Here is an 18,341-nt window from a genome sequence, read left to right as displayed (position 1 = left end):
TTTTATTTTATTTTTATTTTTTAAGACTATTTGCACATCAGGAAAAAGGGGGTTCACAGTCTGTTAGAAAATTTTAGTCCTGAGAGAGAGCATACTATTCACAGCAGCATATAATAACATATAAGCATAGCCCCTTTCACACAAGAGAAAAAAGCTGCCTTGAAGCCAACTTGTCTTTGTGAAAGAGGCTAATGTGTCCAGTTGAAGTTGTACTTTAAGGGGATAATTCCCTTTCACGTTCTCATTATGTCAATTTTTGCATATGTTTTCCATTGGCACAGACTGCTCTGCGTCAATTATTTAGTGTTCATATTCTTGCTTCAGACCACAAACCCCCCTTGAATGCCTAATACATGCCATTGTAAAGTCGTCAGGCTGTCTGAAACTTCTCTATATATCTGAAATATCTTTCATCACACACTGAAACTGTCAGAGCCAATTGAAAACACGCACACACACACACACACACACACACACACACACACAAACTCCAGAAACCGAACTATTCCTTCAAACTACATTACAGTTATAACTACAGTACATTAGGTAGGCCGCTATTAAATTTGAATCATATTACTTCTTGCTAACTTGGAATTTGGAATACAGTTTGACCTAGTGATATAAGTAGCTAACAAACTCATGCCATTCATGCTAGCTAACTGGAAGCACAGTCTTGTATTCTGTCGTCAGGGCATACCAGAAATGACAGTGCTTTATTCAGAATGTCCAATTAGGTACCATTAACTGTTACTTTAGACACCATTACCTTTTACAGTTTACAGCCACCTAGATCTAATGCACATTGACTGAAACAAACACCTAATAGCTCTGCATCAAGCTAGACAGAGACTAAAAATACACTAGAAGAAGACTGGTGAATCACGCTGCAATTTCCAGCCAGGCCACTGTCCAGCATGATAAAAACCTTCCATTTCCTCTATATCGATTATCATCGAGGATCTATTTTAAACAGCGCAGTACATCCATTGCACTCCTTGCACCTCTTCCACTTTATCTATTTATCTCCATATCCCTTGCGTATCATTGGAATGGTCCCTGTCTCTCGCTCTCTTGCTATCTCCTCCTGTTTGCATCCCCCATCTTTTATATTGTTTTCTCCAACTTTGCTTTTTGTCTTTAACCATTTATTGATATTTACTGACCTCACCCTCTTGTCTCTATTCTCTTCTACAATACGTATATTATATATGTATATGTCCTTCTCCTTTCCTATCTTCCTTATATGGACTCTTTGTCTCATATTCCTATGCAGGCAATAAACTGTATATGTTTTAACTATGCAGGAATTATAAATTGGAAGTAATGACAGTCATATATGACATTTATAAAATCACTCCTATTTCTTTCTTCAGTAGTGTTTCTGATCACCAGAGGGTGTTAAAGGTGAGGTGTGCTAAAAGACTTGGTAACAGATTAAATGTTCTTCCATTGTTCAGCTGAGTTCAAGTTTTATTTGGATACCGCTTTTTCATAAATACTGCCACTAAACCCCATCATTTGTTTACAGGAAAACAGGAAAATTGGGAAAGACTGGGCTTGAACTGACAAAAAAGCAGGGAATTTAAAAAAGTCTCCAGTGGGAAGCAAAGAAACATTCAGTGTGGAGAAAATACTCCCAGGTGGGAAGAAAATTCAGGGGGAACCTGACATAGAAGGGGAGCCCATCCTTCACTAACCTGTCCAGTGTCACTAATTAGTTATCCCAAATGGTAATGGGGGTGTCATGAAGACACTATCGGACGAATAACCACAGTAGTTTGGCAGATTATTGCCCAGGGTATTAACATAGCTGGTAAGAAAGGCAGTACAATCAAAGATGTGTATATTAATATGCAGGTCAGAAGAGTAATGGGCATCATCTGAGCCACAAGGATACAATCCCTTTTCCCTATAATGTGCCATAATAAATATCATGTAGCCTACATTGACTATGGTCTTTCTGTCTAATATGAGCATGTTTGTCAGGATGGTGTGTACAGTTTATGACATGGGTCGTTTAATAGTATCTCCCTCCGTTACTTTGACTCCTGGGTTTGTAATTTCCTGTTGAATTTCTCTCATTTTCTATATTGCAGTCGAAAACCTGGCATTGCATCTCTCCTCTTTATCTCTCCCATAGATTCTTCACTGATAGGCTGGAGCTCTTCAGACAGGAAATCACCCTCTCCTCACACCCCCTCCCACACAAGAATGTTATTGAATACATCAGGACCGGCCTGTTACTTAGAACTGCCGCTCAGTTAATGAACTCCTTCAGCAAAATACAAATATCATCTTATCTCCATAGACACACATCATCTCCTCTTCTTTCCATCTCTCCCTTGTCTCTATGTTGCCTCTGTCCTCTGTCCACCAGGTATATTAAAGATTCCCCTCAATCTCTCTCTTTTACTCATTACATCAGTACGGTTCAGAGAGACAGTTTCAGAAAGAAGGGAGCGATACATAGGAAGTGGGAAGCAATAGAAAATGAGCGAGAATGAAAGGAGGAATGAGACAGAGAAAGAGGGAAATGGTGACTTGGGCCTTGTGTAAACATTTGAATTATTATACAACCTGGCTTAAGAATAACAACAGCGACGATCTAGGTGGACTGTAGTGTCAATATTGCACAATATGAACAGTGTTACAATAACCAATGGGGTAGTAGTGAAGCAATACTTCACCATCACCCTACTGAGATATTACATTACAGGCATTTTAGCAGACGCTCTTATCCAGAGCGACTTACACAACTTTTACATAGATATAACCTACAGCATGTAAGTGTTCTGCAAATCAAATAGGTTAAAAAAATACAGGCAGACTGAAAGCTCAAATAGATTTTTCTAAAAATGATTTCATTAAACAATCAAACTGAGATTAATGTTATTGACTAAATAAAATTTAAAAAATATCCCTTTACTTTTGGCTAAATTTGGATGCCCAGGTCTGCAAAAACATTCCAGGCACATTGCTCTGAAATTATAGCTCAGTCTTTCAAGGCTGATTAATTTATAATTCAGAAGTATTATTGATAAGTTGTCTGTATACAGTCTGTGCTAATAACCATTTAATATCAAAAGCCAAGATTACATCATGGTTCACAAAACTTCAGTGACATTCAATTAAAGGCAAGAATAACAATAGGAATGGTAAAGATGGTCACTGGCGCCCTCTAGCAATTTAAAATGAGTACTGCATTGTATAAATTTAATTGTAGCTAGAACCAAGTAAGCCAATGCTTTTGGGAACATTGATTTGAAAAAGAAAAAAACGTATTTATGAAATGCATTGTAGGATTCCACAATATCACAATTTACTCCAGTATGATTAACTTCAATAAAGCTATTCAGATGGTGGTATAAAATCCCCAAGCTTCCACCCCACTTTTTTTCTTCCTGACTGTAGTTCCCTGTCCTGTGTACTTCACTCCTCATGGCATTTCTGCTGTGGAGCCAAGGCACCAGGGCTGAGCTGTAATTAAAAACCAGGAATCACTTTCCTCCTGTTAGCCTTGGTGTTAAACCTTGCCACCATTATCCCCTTTGTAATCCTAATCCCATCTCTGCTACTCTCCCTCCTAATCCATGCAGAGACAGAGTATTAGACACACACACACACACACACACACAGATAGATGCACTGTACACACGCGTGCACAAGGGCGCACACATGCACATTGCTCATACCCTGCCCCCGCCCTTCTGTGTTTTATGTCTCCTATATTCATCTCCTCAGTCTCTTGGGTGCTTGTGAAAAGTTCAGGTTTAGCAGCCTGCCTGGAGGTTAGCTCGACAGTGAACAGAGCAGCATGTAAACCATGCTAATCAGGGAGGGGCACAGATGTAGTTTAGCTCGGTGCCACAGACACAGGTAAAACAGCCACTGCCACTGCCACACATGGCTCCAAAAACAAAATACAAAAAAAAATGTCACTGCCGCAAGACAAGCTGAGGGGTGCCTACTGTGGCAAACACGCCTGCCACAGGCCACCGAAGTGGCTTTCTTTGGGGCCCTCCAGCACAGAGACACAGGGAGAAGATGTTAAAACAGTCCACATTTATTCCACGAGGGTTTGGCAAGATGTTACAGCCAAGTGAGCAGATCTCAAACACTGTCATGACAGAGAAGCTCCTGATGTGGGTGGGGATGGCAGATTTAACCTGTGCGCAGTGATTACCTCACTACGCACAGGTGCAGCCACTCCTGTTCCTGGGTCCAATTAGCCTGGCCAATTATCTAATTATTAACCAATTATCCAATTGGCCAGGTCTAATTAGCTTGACCCAGGGCAGGTGTGGCTGCTTAAACCAGCCATCCCCACACCACATACCCCCAACGCCAAACTGAGGCCAGGGAGAATCCCTGGCCGAAGCCTACTCCCCCCACCCCCACCCCCACACTCCCAACAAAGCCAAAGACAACAAACAAACACAAAACACTCCAAACACGCTAAAAAATTAAATAAAAAAAAGTCAGGGTGGGTGGCCCCGGAACAGTCCAGTACATGCGGTGACCCTCCTTCGGACGACCAGGCAGCCCTTCTTCCTCCTCCCTCCTGGAGCACGGGAAGTCCTGGGCTGCTCTGCTGGCTGGTGGGGGCGTCACCGGCTTGGGCTGTTCCAGGGGCTGTGGTGGGGTGGCTGGGCTGGTGGGCTGGTGGACTGGCCTTGTGGTGCTGGGGACCAGGAACCCTCGTGGCTGTGGTGGCCGCCAGTCGGCTCTGCTGGCGGGCGGCTGCAGGCTTATCCCTCATGGGCTCCGGGCAAACCAACCAGGCCAAAACAAAGAGCTAAAAACAACCAAACGGACGAGAAAGGAAGCAAAACGGCGCGGCCACCGCTCGTGCGCCGCCCGTGGCTGACCCGCCTTCCCGGCCAAGTCCAGCTCACGGCGCGACCACCTCTCGTGCACCGCCCGTCGCTGACCTGCCTCCTCGGCCAGGTGCAGCTCCTCAGCGTCCCAGCTGAGGATTGCCTCCTTCCCCTCCCTGGTCATCTTCCGCTCCCCATTTTTGGCCCGGAGGATCCGCCCGAAGCCCTGTCGGGAACACCTCAGCCGCCCCTCCTCCAGTGTGCTTCCTGGCTGGCCCTCCTGTGCCTCTTTGCTGTGCTGGAGGAGCCCCACGTTGGGCGCCACTGTGGCAAACACGCCTGCCACAGGCCACCGAAGTGGCTTTCTTTGGGGCCCTCCAGCACAGAGACACAGGGAGAAGATGTTAAAACAGTCCACATTTATTCCACGAGGGTTTGGCAAGATGGTAAAGCCAAATGAGCAGATCTCAAACACTGTCATTACAGAGAAGCTCCTGATGTGGGTGGGGATGGCAGATTTAACCTGTGCGCAGTGATTACCTCACTACGCACAGGTGCAGCCACTCCTGTTCCTGGGTCCAATTAGCCTGGCCAATTATCTAATTATTAACCAATTATCCAATTGGCCAGGTCTAATTAGCTTGACCCAGGGCAGGTGTGGCTGCTTAAACCAGCCATCCCCACACCACACCTACAAAGGAAAATATTTAAATGTATATACAAAATATAGAAGAGGGAAGCTGATGGAGTGAATGCATGAGAGAGCAACTATTCATGTAGAGAGAGCGAGAGAGAGAGTGTGTGTGTGTGTGTGTGTGGAGGTTCATACTCATTCTGACATGTTTATGACAAAGCTGTCTAAATAGAGCAGTCAAAAACAAATGTAAAATGTGGGATTTTTTTTATTTTTAAACAATGATGAGGTTATACTGTTCACTTGAGTGCATGTTATGTATCATTAAAAATATATATATTAAAGTAAGGTCTGACCGGGATCACATCCAGCTGAAGCACTCATTCTCAATGCAGTGCTGAATACAGCCCGCAGCCTTTGCAGGGTGATAATAACCACTGACCATTTAAATATGGAAGCAGACACAGAGATCACTTCCTTATATGTTAAAGGTTGATATACAAAAAACTACTGATATAGCTGTGCCTGCCTCTCCTCTATTTTGATACTTAATGATATATCTAAAATATATTTTTTTAATTGTAAATATTTAAAAATGTTTTGTTCTTAACTGTGGTTTTAGACTATAGGAATTGTATAGATAGTTCAATTGTGCAAAAGTAGAAAGTGATGATGTTTAAGTGTTTCATGGGTAGCATGTTTGGCTGCTCACCACTCCCTTGGTTCTTAGATGGACAAGCACCCGATTAATCTTTTAAAAAGTCAGGAGGCGAACATGTTACTTTACGTTTGAAGCCCATGAACTTCCATTCATCACGTTCTTTATCTAGCGCTCTCTTGAACTCCTGTGTGTGTTTGTGTGATGTCACATCTGCAGGTTGCTAAGCGCTGGTCTCTACGTGCTGTGTACTGCTGTCACCGTGGGAAACAGGAAGGTGACTCTGCATAAACTCTTAACCAGACATGGAAGAGGGATATTCTGGTTACTAAGCTTGGCAGCACAAACTGGCAGTGCCACGGCAGTGTGGAAGAGACCTGGGATGTACATCCATTGTGGCAATGCATATGAAAGGACACTCAGACTGATGCATGAAGTGGGCCTGGAGCAATGCATGTTTCATTTAATTGGCCAGGAAAAATACAGACTTACAAAAGTGCAGTAAAGGACTAATCCATTCCCAATGACTTAATTAGCAACGCTACTGCTAAGCAATACTTTGCTATACGCAGCTCCATCAAGAGTTTTACCCATCTGCACAGACATAATGTTCTTCCTTCTTTCTCTCTCTTTCTCCTCCTCCTCACTTCTCCAAATGCCACTGTAGGTTTTGCATCTGATTCAGGCTACTATTCTAGTGTGTGTGTGTGTTTCATGGACATGGGTTTGTATGGCATGTGTTGAAATCTAAATATCTTTAGCAACATAACTCTGAGGCATATGAGCTTTTGTAACATTTTTTTAAGTCTGTGAAGCAACAAATAGAAAACAATTAGATTTCTCAGTCAGCATGCACTGACAGCTGGCAACAGGTTCAGCACAAAGTTGTTTGTTTTAGCTTCTGCATGTGAGTGAATGTGTGCGTGTGTATAAGTGTGAATAAGCAAGCACTTACATTGGTTTTAACCATTCATTTGAGCTGCCTTTTGTGTGAACAAAAATGTCATGCAGGGGGAGGGGGTGGTGACTTGGGAAAGAGGCAGCTCAACAGTCACGCATTTCCTGTCAAAACAACTTTACACATATGCACGCTACATGCTAACAGAAGCAAACCCCACTGGCAGACAGCAGATATGAAATGTGTTATCAGCACCACCACAGTCTCCATTTATCTCTTTTGCTTTCTCTCTGCTCCTCCTTCCTTGCCCATAACTTTGTATTTGAGCTTTAGAAGTTATTAATAGGTGTCTCAGATGCCTCATATGCAGGCCTGCTGTTTTAAAATAAGGACATTTAATTTAATAAAATGTAAAATGCCCATTTAAAAGTTCAATTTATTGAATTGTTTTGGGAAGCTGGCAGAAAGAAGTCCTACATTGTGACACTACCTGCAGTGAAAAACAAAAGAATATAAGGCAGCATTGAGATGAACTCCTATGCCTAAAGAATGAACGTAAAGTAATATTAGTGACTCACACTGAGAATAACTAGGCCTAAAAGCTAGGTAGAGTTTACCTAGTTGCCTCGTACCTGTTAATGTTTAGGCTACCTTATAGTTAGCAGTTATAAATCACATTTTCTGCACAATATTATTGTTTTTATCAACGTGTTTGAGGATAATATAAAAATATATTTTAACAAGTACTCTCAGCATATTTTTCGTTTTCCAGCGCACATACGGTTAATGTTGGTTGTCGGGTTTGACGGCTGGCAAGCGCATGCGCTCAGCGCTTGCCTGAGGAGCAGCGGAAAACCAACGATCTCCAGAGCAGCCGATCTTACCCCGAACAATGATGTCCGTCTCGTCGCTACTGCTGTCTGTTAGGTCTGCGTTTCCTGGTCACTGAATGGCTTTGGTCACTGTGCAGCGGTCGCCTACTCCAAGTGCTACCTCCAGCCCTTGTGTTTCGGTGAGTTAAAACCGTTTTATCTATGATATCCTTCTCAACCCATTCGGAAGTTTTGGGTTCGTTTCCGCTGTTTTTATGTCTCGCCGGGACTTGCCAGATAGTGTCCTACCGCTGCCTAGTTGCGCATGCGATAGTTATTGTATGATTTGAAGTGGAACATAATAATGCTGAACGGGTAGATGTTGCCTGAATATGACTGTAGCTTGTTATTTTACGATTAAATATACTCTGTTATTCCAGATTAAGTGTATATATCTAACGCTCTACTAAAGGAATGTGGAATTTCACATGGAAAGTGTGTGGGCAGCTAGGTATTACCCGTGGAGATGGCTACCCTTAGCTGTAATTCAGCTATCTTAATTAATATAGGCTAGCTATGATGGTCAGCAAGCCATCCCATTTATGGATGACAAATAAATATTATGATTAATCTTCCAATTAAATGAAAAAAAAAAATACTGCAACAGTCTACGTTAGCTAGATAAATGGCAGGTTAGTTGACTAGCCATTGCCTGTCGATAACGAATATTTCATGCAACTTCCAATACACTGCGCTTAGCCTCACTTCCCTTCAATGTCCATAGCGTTAGCTCTATTTCCATCTTGTTAACCAATTACTACTGGATAATGATCTTAATTAATGCCAACTTTTGAAAGTGCCCTAACTGTGGGTCACAACGGTTGGCTCCACTCATTAGTCTATTTCCATATGGGCTAGCTACAGACGAGCTAACCTGCTAGCTAGCCCGGTAGTTTACTAAACCAGGAAGTACACGGTTGTAACGGGATAAACGGTTCTGACCAAAAAACAACACCCGTAATCTGAATTTTCTGGAGTACAGGTAATGTTAGGTGAAATGTCATAGCTAACCCCCTCTGCTCCTGGTGTAATATTCAGGTCCGCGGTATTAATCTAGTCAGCTAGCATAGCCAGTTCAGTTCCCTAGTTTGCTAGCTATGCTTGGCATGTGCAGTCTGTGTGTGGACAACATAATTCCAAAAAATATAAACCTTGCAAAAGGAATTCTTAATGAGAGAAAATGAAATAATAAGTCCTTCGTGTCAGCTCGACAAGTTCAGAAACCACATTTTCCTCGCGTCATACAGGGAGATAACGTATTCAGACACTGCCGATCTTCAGGGTGCTGTCATGGTAGCGCTGGTTAGAGGGAGAGACACTGATGCTATGGCACCGGCCATAGCACCAGTCTCTCCCATTAAGAAACCAGGAAGCAACTTTGCCTGTCACTGGAGCATCAACTCATCGAATTTGGAAAACAAATGCCCAATTTAATGTCCTTTTCCAGACATTTAAAATTTAAATGAGCTGGCAGTCACAAAAATCACTGGTGGCGCTTTTTTCTATATATAAGAATGCTCTGAAGACGACATTAGTCGACGTGTCAGCATTGTAATTATTACCCTGCACAATTAATAATATAATCATTTGTGTAGAATATGCTTTTTGTGGGAGGACACTATATGACCAAAAATATATGGACACCCCTTGGTCTAGGGCTGTTTTTCATGGTTTGGGCTAATCCACTTAGTTCAATTTAAGGCTAATCTTGCTACAGCATTCAATCACGTTGTAGATTATTCTGTACTTCCCCAACAGTTTGGGGAAGGCCCTCCCATGTTTCAGCATGACAATGTCCCCGAGCACACATAAAGGTGTGTCCATAAAGGAATAGTTTTGTCGAGAACGGTGTGGAAGAACTTGACTGGCCTGCACAGAGCCCTGACCTCAACCCCATCCAACACCTTTGGGATCAATTGGAAAGCCAACTGCAAGTCAGGCCCAATTGCCCAGAAGCAAATCCCTGCAATATATTTGTCACCCTGCTGTGGCAGTTTTGTTCTTTTGTGAAGTCATGTCAGTAAACTGTCATTTGAATTTGCTAGTTTCCTTACTAGGGCTCATATCAATGTACCATACCATCCTGAGAGTTAACTCATTTGGTGTTACTGTTGACAACCAAATAAAGAGATTCAGCTTTTGAAATCCTGTAAAAATGTAAGTGTTTGGAGTACCAGGGAATGGCTATACCCTTATGTCCACCTGAATGCAAATTCTCCTGGAGCCTATTTCATTAGGTAAAGGAAAGTTTGCACAGCTGGTCCCTGTGAGATGAAATTGTAATTTCAATGTTAAATTGCAGTGCCTGTCAATACATTTAATTTTGAACGAATACCCGGCCAGAGTAAAGATAAACCGATACAAAAACAAATCCTTTAAAAATGAGTTTTGCGGAGGTTGCTGTGGGAGATTGACTGGGGTCTTGTGCAGGGGAAGTTATGTCGCGTGCAATGGGGTTGGGGTGGAACTGCAGGTCTGAAGGGAAGGGACTGTATCAGTGATGCTGTTTGTGTGAGACAGTGACTGTGCGCATGCAGAACTATGCAGAACTGCGGTTACCACTTCCTCCTAGCTAGGACTGTGGCCCAGCTGTTGATATAGAGCTGTTGACAGTACTTCACGTTGCCATGCCGTTTTCTGTGTGTGTGTGTATGTGTGCGTGCGTGTATGTCTGTGTGTGTGTGTGTGCCTGTGTGTGTCTGTGTCTGTGTGCCCGTGTGTGTGTGCGTGTGCAGAATCAGAAAACACCCAGACTTGCTGTAGAAGCCTCCTTTGAAGAGGGCTTTTTTAAGGTGTGTCAGATCCTGGTCCTGGTTTTTATGTGCTTGTGTGCTGTCTCTTTTGAGAGTATGCAATGGCGCTGTCTGACCCCCCTGCATATTAGACTAACTCTTTGTTGTTCCAGGAGCAGAGCGGCAAAATCAGGTTATACAAGTGAGATAGGCCCAGGTTCCCCGGGGTCCTGACGGCACCAGCTGCCTGTCATGTGATCCCAGTGAGGCTCCCATGCGAGTCGTCTTGTGAGATGCCAGAAGGTTGTTTTTTCGTTTTTTTTTGTAAAAAGCCTCAGTTTAACCTTCTCCACTGCTACCAATTTGGCTCAAATGCAAAAAAGGGTTTTAAATGTGTTTCGGAGGTATCCTAACTGCTGGGTAGTTTGGACAAATTCTCTGTTCTCAGCACGCTTCTGGTAGCTTGTGTTCAGATTAATTATTGACACCTGGACACAGTCATTTTTTTCCCTTTCTGTTACCACTGCAGTGTTGCAGCCGAAGCATGAAACTTTGAGGTTTCCACAGATTATGTGCGTTTCGGCATCTCTCATCAGATATGCGCGACACTGACACCGGCCCGAAACCTGTGAGCCGTGCGTCCTACATTGATTTATCCCTGTCTGCCAGTAATCCGATAACCCCTATTGAAAATTTGAGTTCCTATGCAAATTCCAGGCGGCATGTAAAATGCGAGGCTGTGCTGGTCCGTCTCTGGCTGTAGCTGGAAAGCTGCTCTTCCCTGGGGTACTGCGCAGACAGCTGGGACAAACGGGGAGGCCTCGCCTGTAATGTGAATGTAATGCCTATCGGTACCTCCTTTTGAGAACCACACTGCCCAGTTTTGTGTGGACGTGCGTTACAATGTGGCGGGAAGATTGCTGTTCTCCCAGCGTTTTAGATAAAAAGAAGGTGGATATTTCTTTTCTTTCCAGCTGAAAACAAGACGCACAGATAAATCATTCATATATTCATCATTCATTTGCTTTGAAGTGCAAAATATAACATTTGATTCAGTCTTGAAAGTGTTTCTGACATAAATAAATGGAGCCTAAATACTTTGTCTGTAGAAATGATTGTGGAGAATGCTGAGTTAATTTAACAAGAATAAATGTCACAAAAGTATTATTATATTATAATTATGTTAGATGAAAGGGTTATTTTGTATGGGGGGACATGAGTGTAGCTGACTCAAGTACAAGCAACCAACCCTTCTGACTGAACACACAGTGCAGAGCTCAATATGATGACTTCATAAAACAAGGAGGAGAGGACACGGTGTCAATCACGAGCGGCATGGGGTATGCAAAGAAGGACATGGTGTACCACTGCAGCGTCAGTCATACTGTGCACAACCATCGGTATGAAATGGATCAATCTGGTAAATTAAACAAATAACAACAAAAATGATTGTATGTGAACTGACTGCCCTTGTTGGGTGGAATGAATCGCTGCTTAATGATGGCAAAAGAAAAAAATCCCATTGACTTCATCACCTCTGACAAGGGACTGAGGTATTGGAAATCTGCCTGGTAGCACACCACATACCTTGCTTTCATTGGCTTCCACAGCTGCTTGCCCCTCCCTTCCCTTCCTCACGCAATGACATGGTAACCATGGAGACAAGCTTGTACATACTTCATGTATGATACCAAGGAAGTCTGGGTGTTTTGGGTCAGTGAGATCTGAATCGATCTGCTCGGTTTGCTGAAAGGAAAGTGTCCGGTCATACATTTGCATAGAAAATGTTTGTGGGAGAGTGTTTTTGAGGATGGTGTGTGTTTTAGCCACACCCTTGAATGGACTGAGGTCATTTTATTGAAAAGTGTTTGCAAATGAGAAGCAGGTGCAGAAAGGGCAAGGGGATTTGTGAATCATCCTCTCCCTCCAGATTCGTATCTGTTTCCCCAGCGACATGGGTCTCACCGTTGAATCACGTCATCTAATTGGGAGGACAAGGTGGCGTGTGTGTGTACGTTTGTTTTCATCGGGGTAATGTTGAGGCCATTGAGTTTATGTGGCTAGTTTGATTCGTGCAGTACAGCTAGTTTTGGTGGATCTGTGTTACAGCCACTTACACAGTGTATATTTTAACTGTGTGTGTGTGTGTGTGTGTGTATGTGTGAGAGATAGTGGAATGGCTTTGTCCAGGTGTGGCCCAGCAGGGGACAGGCCATCTGATCCTTGGGAGAAAGTTCTCCCAGCAGAGGATTATGAGAACAGACCCAGATTAAACCTCTTCTGCATGTCGTTCTGTTGTCTGTATGCGGAGCAGAACCTAATCTGTAGAAGCTAATGTGCAAAATAGTCTTTATTCTGGTCTATGGTCTCCATTTCCCTGTTGTAACATACAGTATGAATGATTCCCCGTGCTTGCCTGTGACCCTGTGCGCTCCTAATAACTACCTCTATTGAAATGTTTTCTGAACATAAACTCAGATAGGAAAATGATCTCTCCCCAGCTGCTTGTAACTGGAAAATCCAGTTTTTTGAGTTTTGGTTGTTTTTTTCAGGTATTAAATATGTAGAAGTTGGTCAGGAATGCATTTTGCTCGTACTGTGGCTGTAAAATTTCCAGTAGAAAACGGTACAGTAGTTCTGACTGATGTGTTAGAAAACCCTGTCCAATTTGCAGAGTCAGGCAATGGGACATGGAAGGGAAAAGGGTCTCGTTGTGAGTATCACATTACTTGAAAGCTAGATCGTGCACCAGCTCTGGAGAAGTGAAATGTGGGCTCTCCTGGGTTATTGGCATTAGATAGCTGCCCTACATTACATTTTTATGCATTATTTAGTGGCTGATCAGATACCTCGTGCAGGGCATCTTGCAGCACTTGCATATTAGACCTTATAGATATTACAATCCCCTTTTGATCTCTATACCGCTCCAGTCTTTGAGCAATTCAGAAGCCGAGATCTAAAGTCTCGCATGTCAGTTGTGAGACCTGCACGTTTGGTAACCTTCGACCAATCTCGTGCCAATCCGATTCTGTCTCAAAATCTTGTACATTTCAGTGAAATGCTGCTTGTTCAGTATTTTAGCCTATGAATTTGGCCCAAATTTTGTAAGCAGGCAAAATTGTTATATTTTGAACTGTGTGGTCTACCCTCCTCTCACCCACAATGGGCAATTTGTCCTGTACCACGGCAAATTCTCCAAATCGCAGATGTTTGGATTTTCATCTTCCCCAAAGACATCCCTGCTAGCACTGAGCATTATCACAATGTTGCTGCCACATAGTGGCAATGTTGTAGCATTGACAAAAGGTTCCAGTAACACTGCGAGAGCATTCCGTGTTAGATGGCATGCTAGCCGTTTCCCGTTTGGCATTATGTTAGCAGTTAGCGTTCAGACAGGAGTCTCTGGGGTCCCACTGTGCTGTTCCCTCTGGGCTGATTCATTGATACAGGTCTCAGGACAGGGGAAATTCTCAGTCTTGGGCTCAGCCTTGGCAGAACGGCCATGTCGACGTGAGGGACATGCACACAGCGCTTGTATTCTGTTAGCCGGGATGCGATTCTTTCCTGCATCAATCAGGAAACGCTGTCTCTTGGGGCCGCTAGTATTTTGTTTCAAATGCTGAACATTCTCTTCTGCTGTCAGCTGTCCAACCCTCAGATCAACCCTCCAGTTGAATGTCAGGAGCTGCTCTAGTGAGATTTGTGAATGTTACCTAAGGAGGCATATCTTTTGGGGTTTTTTCATCCTGTCTCAATGTACCAAGGGCAAAATTCCACGGGCTTTGCATCTCTAGCCTCAACACGATTTGTCCACCCGCCACAGTAACCTTTCATCAGTATCGACGCTTTCACTTCTAATCATAGAGCCCCCTTTATATCTAGCTCTACCACTCTGCCAAGCAGGCCTATGTGTTGGCCTGTATCCTGTATCTGTCTGTGTGAATTTGGGCCTTACACTATACGGGTTAAGGAACAGAAGGTCTTTTCAGAAGCTTGGAAGGTAAAAAGGTTAAAATCCCTTTTTTTCTACTTCACTGCGCTTGAAGAAAGAACTTCCTCGAACTGCCTCACTAAACCATCCAGCCAAGTGAGCGGCTAATATGTAAACGCAATCAAATCGAGTTAGCCTGTTTAAGCATGTCTGTTTAGCAAATGGATGTCATGTAAAAAGTCAGATGAACTGCACTCCCTCTCCTCCACAAAATGGATCAGGCAATGATGTCTGAATGAAATCCGAGACTTTTTTTTTTTGTGGTCGCTCCAGGCCAGAAGAAACGCGCTACGGCTTGATCGCGATCGTGCCGTTTCTCTTTGCTTATAAAGGCCTCCCCCCGAGCTCCACTAGCTTTCCTGAAACTTTACTGGGCCCCAGGGAACACAGGGCAGACTCATGATTTGGGGGCGGGGTTATTGTCACTTAATCAGCGTTAACCGCAGGACAAGGCCTTGTGTCTTTTCTTATACATGCATCGTCGGGCAAGAGAGGCAGTTTTTTTTGTCTGCTTTGAATTCAAAGGGAAACTGAATTAACCGCTGCGTGTCAGTATTGCACAACAGATGACGTTTAGGATGAAGGCTTTTAGCCTTCGGCCTATTAAAATGCTAGTCTGCGAACAGGATATTGAAATCACGCCGGGGGCTGTCGGATTTCCGAGCAGCGCGGTCGAGCGCAGGCCAGGGCCTGTGAGTCTGGGATGAGGAATCGGCCAGCTAGGACCCGGAGTCTGCGGTGGCATGGCGCAATTGGCTTTAGTCTTTCAGAGTAGGGTGGTCTACGTTTCCTCAGCGTTTCGCCTCAGCAGCGCCCTCTAGCTGCTCACCTGATACCCACAGGTTACCACATCAGCGCTGGAGCAGGATTTCTCCCGTCTGCTTTCCTGCTGTGGGTTGTGCCATGAGAAACAGATGAGCGCCGTTAGCAGTGCGGTGAGAAAACCGACGGAGGTAGAAAATAAATCGCGCTACGCAACACAGCCGTTAATATAGCTGGCTCTTAGACGCATCTTTCAGAAAACATCATGCCGCAAAACCCGATTATGCACACAGCACAGGGTTTGTTGGGGTACGGATTTAGTGCCGTTGCCACCCTTGACCTGTTTTCCATGTTTCTGAAGCCTAGAGCACTTACTGCGGTTCTTGGAAACACTTCTGTAGTAGTGACCCGCCAGTGAACCTGACAAACTCTGGGAATAGGTTCTTTCGGTGGAGGCTAATTCCCCGCATTAGTTCTGAAATTAGGTAGCTTCACTGTGTGTCACTACCTTCTCGACAGTCATTTCAGAGCTATATGGCCCTGTCCCACAATCACAGATTCTGTCCTATGCGATCATATGGCTTACCGTAACCAGGCCTTCCTGGCTTCCTTGTTTTTTAGCAGTAGATGTTTTCAGGCAGACCCTCCAACCACAGCTCAATAAATTAATCCTGTTGAGCTTCTTCTATCCAGTGTTTTTTTTTGGGCTGTTGTTTGCTTCCTTTACATTTGTATTTCTCATACCTAGTCTGAACCAGCTTCACCCTGCCCCCCCCATCTCTCTCTCTTTCCATTCCGTCTATATTTTGCTGCTTTTCCCTGTGGTTCTACCGGAAAATGCTAACCGTTTCCAGAAAACAGCTGTCTTCGGTTGCCACATTAAGCCCTTGGATCGTAGTATTTTGCTGGCTGTTGGCAGTCCATTGGTGCCGAATAGACCTGACACAGCACAGGAATTTCAGCTGATAAGCACAAACGGCTCTGCAGGAGCTCACAATAGCAAATATCTTTGTGCTCGTAGGACCTTACAGACACCGTGACCTAGAAACATAAGGGTCCATAATGGCAAGAACAGGCCCTGTAGCCCATCCGAGTTGTTAAATCCGGTAGGATTTCTACATGCGCATGCCAGATTTATCTCTGTGGAAAGTTGATTTAAATTTGGCCAAATATGTGGTGGTTATCATCCTCCTCAGTGCTTATCAGGTCTGCCATATTCGATTGAGATGTAGTGTTTGAATTATAGGTTATGTTTTCAACCAGAATGTATTATGTATGATACTAATAACAGTAACACATTATATACACAAATACCCTGCTTTCACTAACCCCGTCTCACCAGCCTGGCGTGTCGAGTCCCCTGCCAGCGCTCTCTCTCTCTCTCTCTCTCTCTCTCTCTCACCCTGTCCCGCTCTGTCTTTCTCTCTCTCTCTCTCGCTCTCTCACCCTGTCCCGTTCTGTCTCTCTCTCTCTCACCCTGTCCCATTCTGTCTCTCTCTCTCTCTCTCTCACCCTGTCCCGTTCTGTCTCTCTCTCTCTCTCTCTCTCACCCTGTCCTGCTCTGTCTCTCTCTCTCTCTCTCTCTCTCTCTGTCTCTCTCTCTCTCTCACCCTGTCCTGCTCTGTCTCTCTCTCTCTCTCTCACCCTCACCCTTTCTCTCTCTCACTTTGTCTCCCTTTCTCCAGTCTCCCTCACCCGTTCTCTCTCCCCTACCTCTCTCTCACCCTCATCCTTTCTTTCTCCCCTCTCTCTCTCTCAACCTCACCCTTTCTTTCTCTCCTCTCTCTCTGTCTCTCTCACCCTCACTCTTTCTCTGTGTCTCTCTCTTTCGCCCTCACCCTGTCTCTCTCCTCTCTCTCTTCCTGAAGTGGAGAGCATGTGTGGTCAGTCTGTCCCCTCAGGCTGAGGCGAACAGCTGTGCACTGACCTGCCAGAGCCACAAATCTCAGTTTCTCCCCAAGCAAAGCAGCATGGGAATTCTTTCAGTCTCATGAATATGTGACTAAAATATACGGCCCGGTAGGGAAGGGGTTTTTAATGAGCTGACCGTTTGGACTTGACCTTGTGGGGCTGCTGTGAGTCTGGGCATCTGTCTGACCGCTGCTTCTGTCCTGTTCCCCCCTCAGGAGGCCGATAGCGGGGAGGACGATCGGCGCTCGCAGCCTCGGAGGTAAGAATAAATCTGACTGCGTCTGCGCAGCTGTGACTAGACTGAATGCCCCTGTTTGTTCACCTGTGATCACAGTAAATGTCCCATATGCGCAGCTGTGACCACAGTGAATGCCCCATCTTAACAACTGTAACCTCACTGAATGCCCCATCTGAACAACTGTGACCTCACTGAATGCCCCATCTGAACAACTGTGACCTCACTGAATGCCCCATCTGAACAACTGTGACCTCACTGAATGCCCCATCTGAACAACTGTGACCTCACTGAATGCCCCATCTGAACAACTGTGACCTGACTGAATGCCCCATCTGAACAACTGTGACCTGCCTGAATGCCCCATCTGAACAACTGTGACCTCACTGAATGCCCCATCTGAACAACTGTGACCTGACTGAATGCCCCATCTGAACAATTGTGACCTCACTGAATGCCCCACCTGAACAACTGTGACCTCACTGAATGCCCCATCTGTTTACCTGTGACCTCACAAATACCCTGTCTGTTCACCTGTGACCTCACTGAATGCCCTATCTGCAGTTTTGACCATACTGAATATTAGCTCTGTGCATCTGTGAGCACACTGAATGGCCTGACTGCGCTACCGTGGCCGCACTGGCTGTTCTTACTGCGCAGCTGTGAACACACTGTCTTTGCCCACTCTGCTGCTGTAACTACGCTCAGCGCCCCCACAGCGCACATGCGATTGCACCATCAGCTCCTACTGCACAGGTACTGCTGCTCTATCTGCTGTCCTCATTGACTGGCTGACTGACTGTGCCGTTTATCAGGTTTAACCTGCTGGTC

At 44.6% G+C, this 18,341-nt stretch overlaps 1 protein-coding gene across 1 annotated transcript in view; it reads left to right on the top strand.

Moving 5' to 3' along the window:
* The first annotated feature begins 7,877 nt into the window (after window positions 1-7,877).
* LOC135263421 (nascent polypeptide-associated complex subunit alpha, muscle-specific form-like) overlaps window positions 7,878-18,341 on the top strand; it is a 35,586-nt gene continuing 25,122 nt past the window's right edge. The window contains exons 1-2 of the mRNA XM_064351414.1: window positions 7,878-8,019; window positions 17,491-17,534. Coding sequence (XP_064207484.1) covers window positions 7,957-8,019; window positions 17,491-17,534 — 107 coding nt within the window. The 5' untranslated portion in view covers window positions 7,878-7,956. The remainder of the gene's footprint in view (window positions 8,020-17,490; window positions 17,535-18,341) is intronic.

Source organism: Anguilla rostrata, chromosome 9 (genome assembly GCF_018555375.3).
Source record: "Anguilla rostrata isolate EN2019 chromosome 9, ASM1855537v3, whole genome shotgun sequence".
In the NCBI taxonomy this organism is placed as follows: Eukaryota; Metazoa; Chordata; class Actinopteri; order Anguilliformes; family Anguillidae; genus Anguilla; species Anguilla rostrata.
Note: the sequence above shows the minus strand (reverse complement) of the source record. Positions and strands in the feature narration are given on the sequence as shown.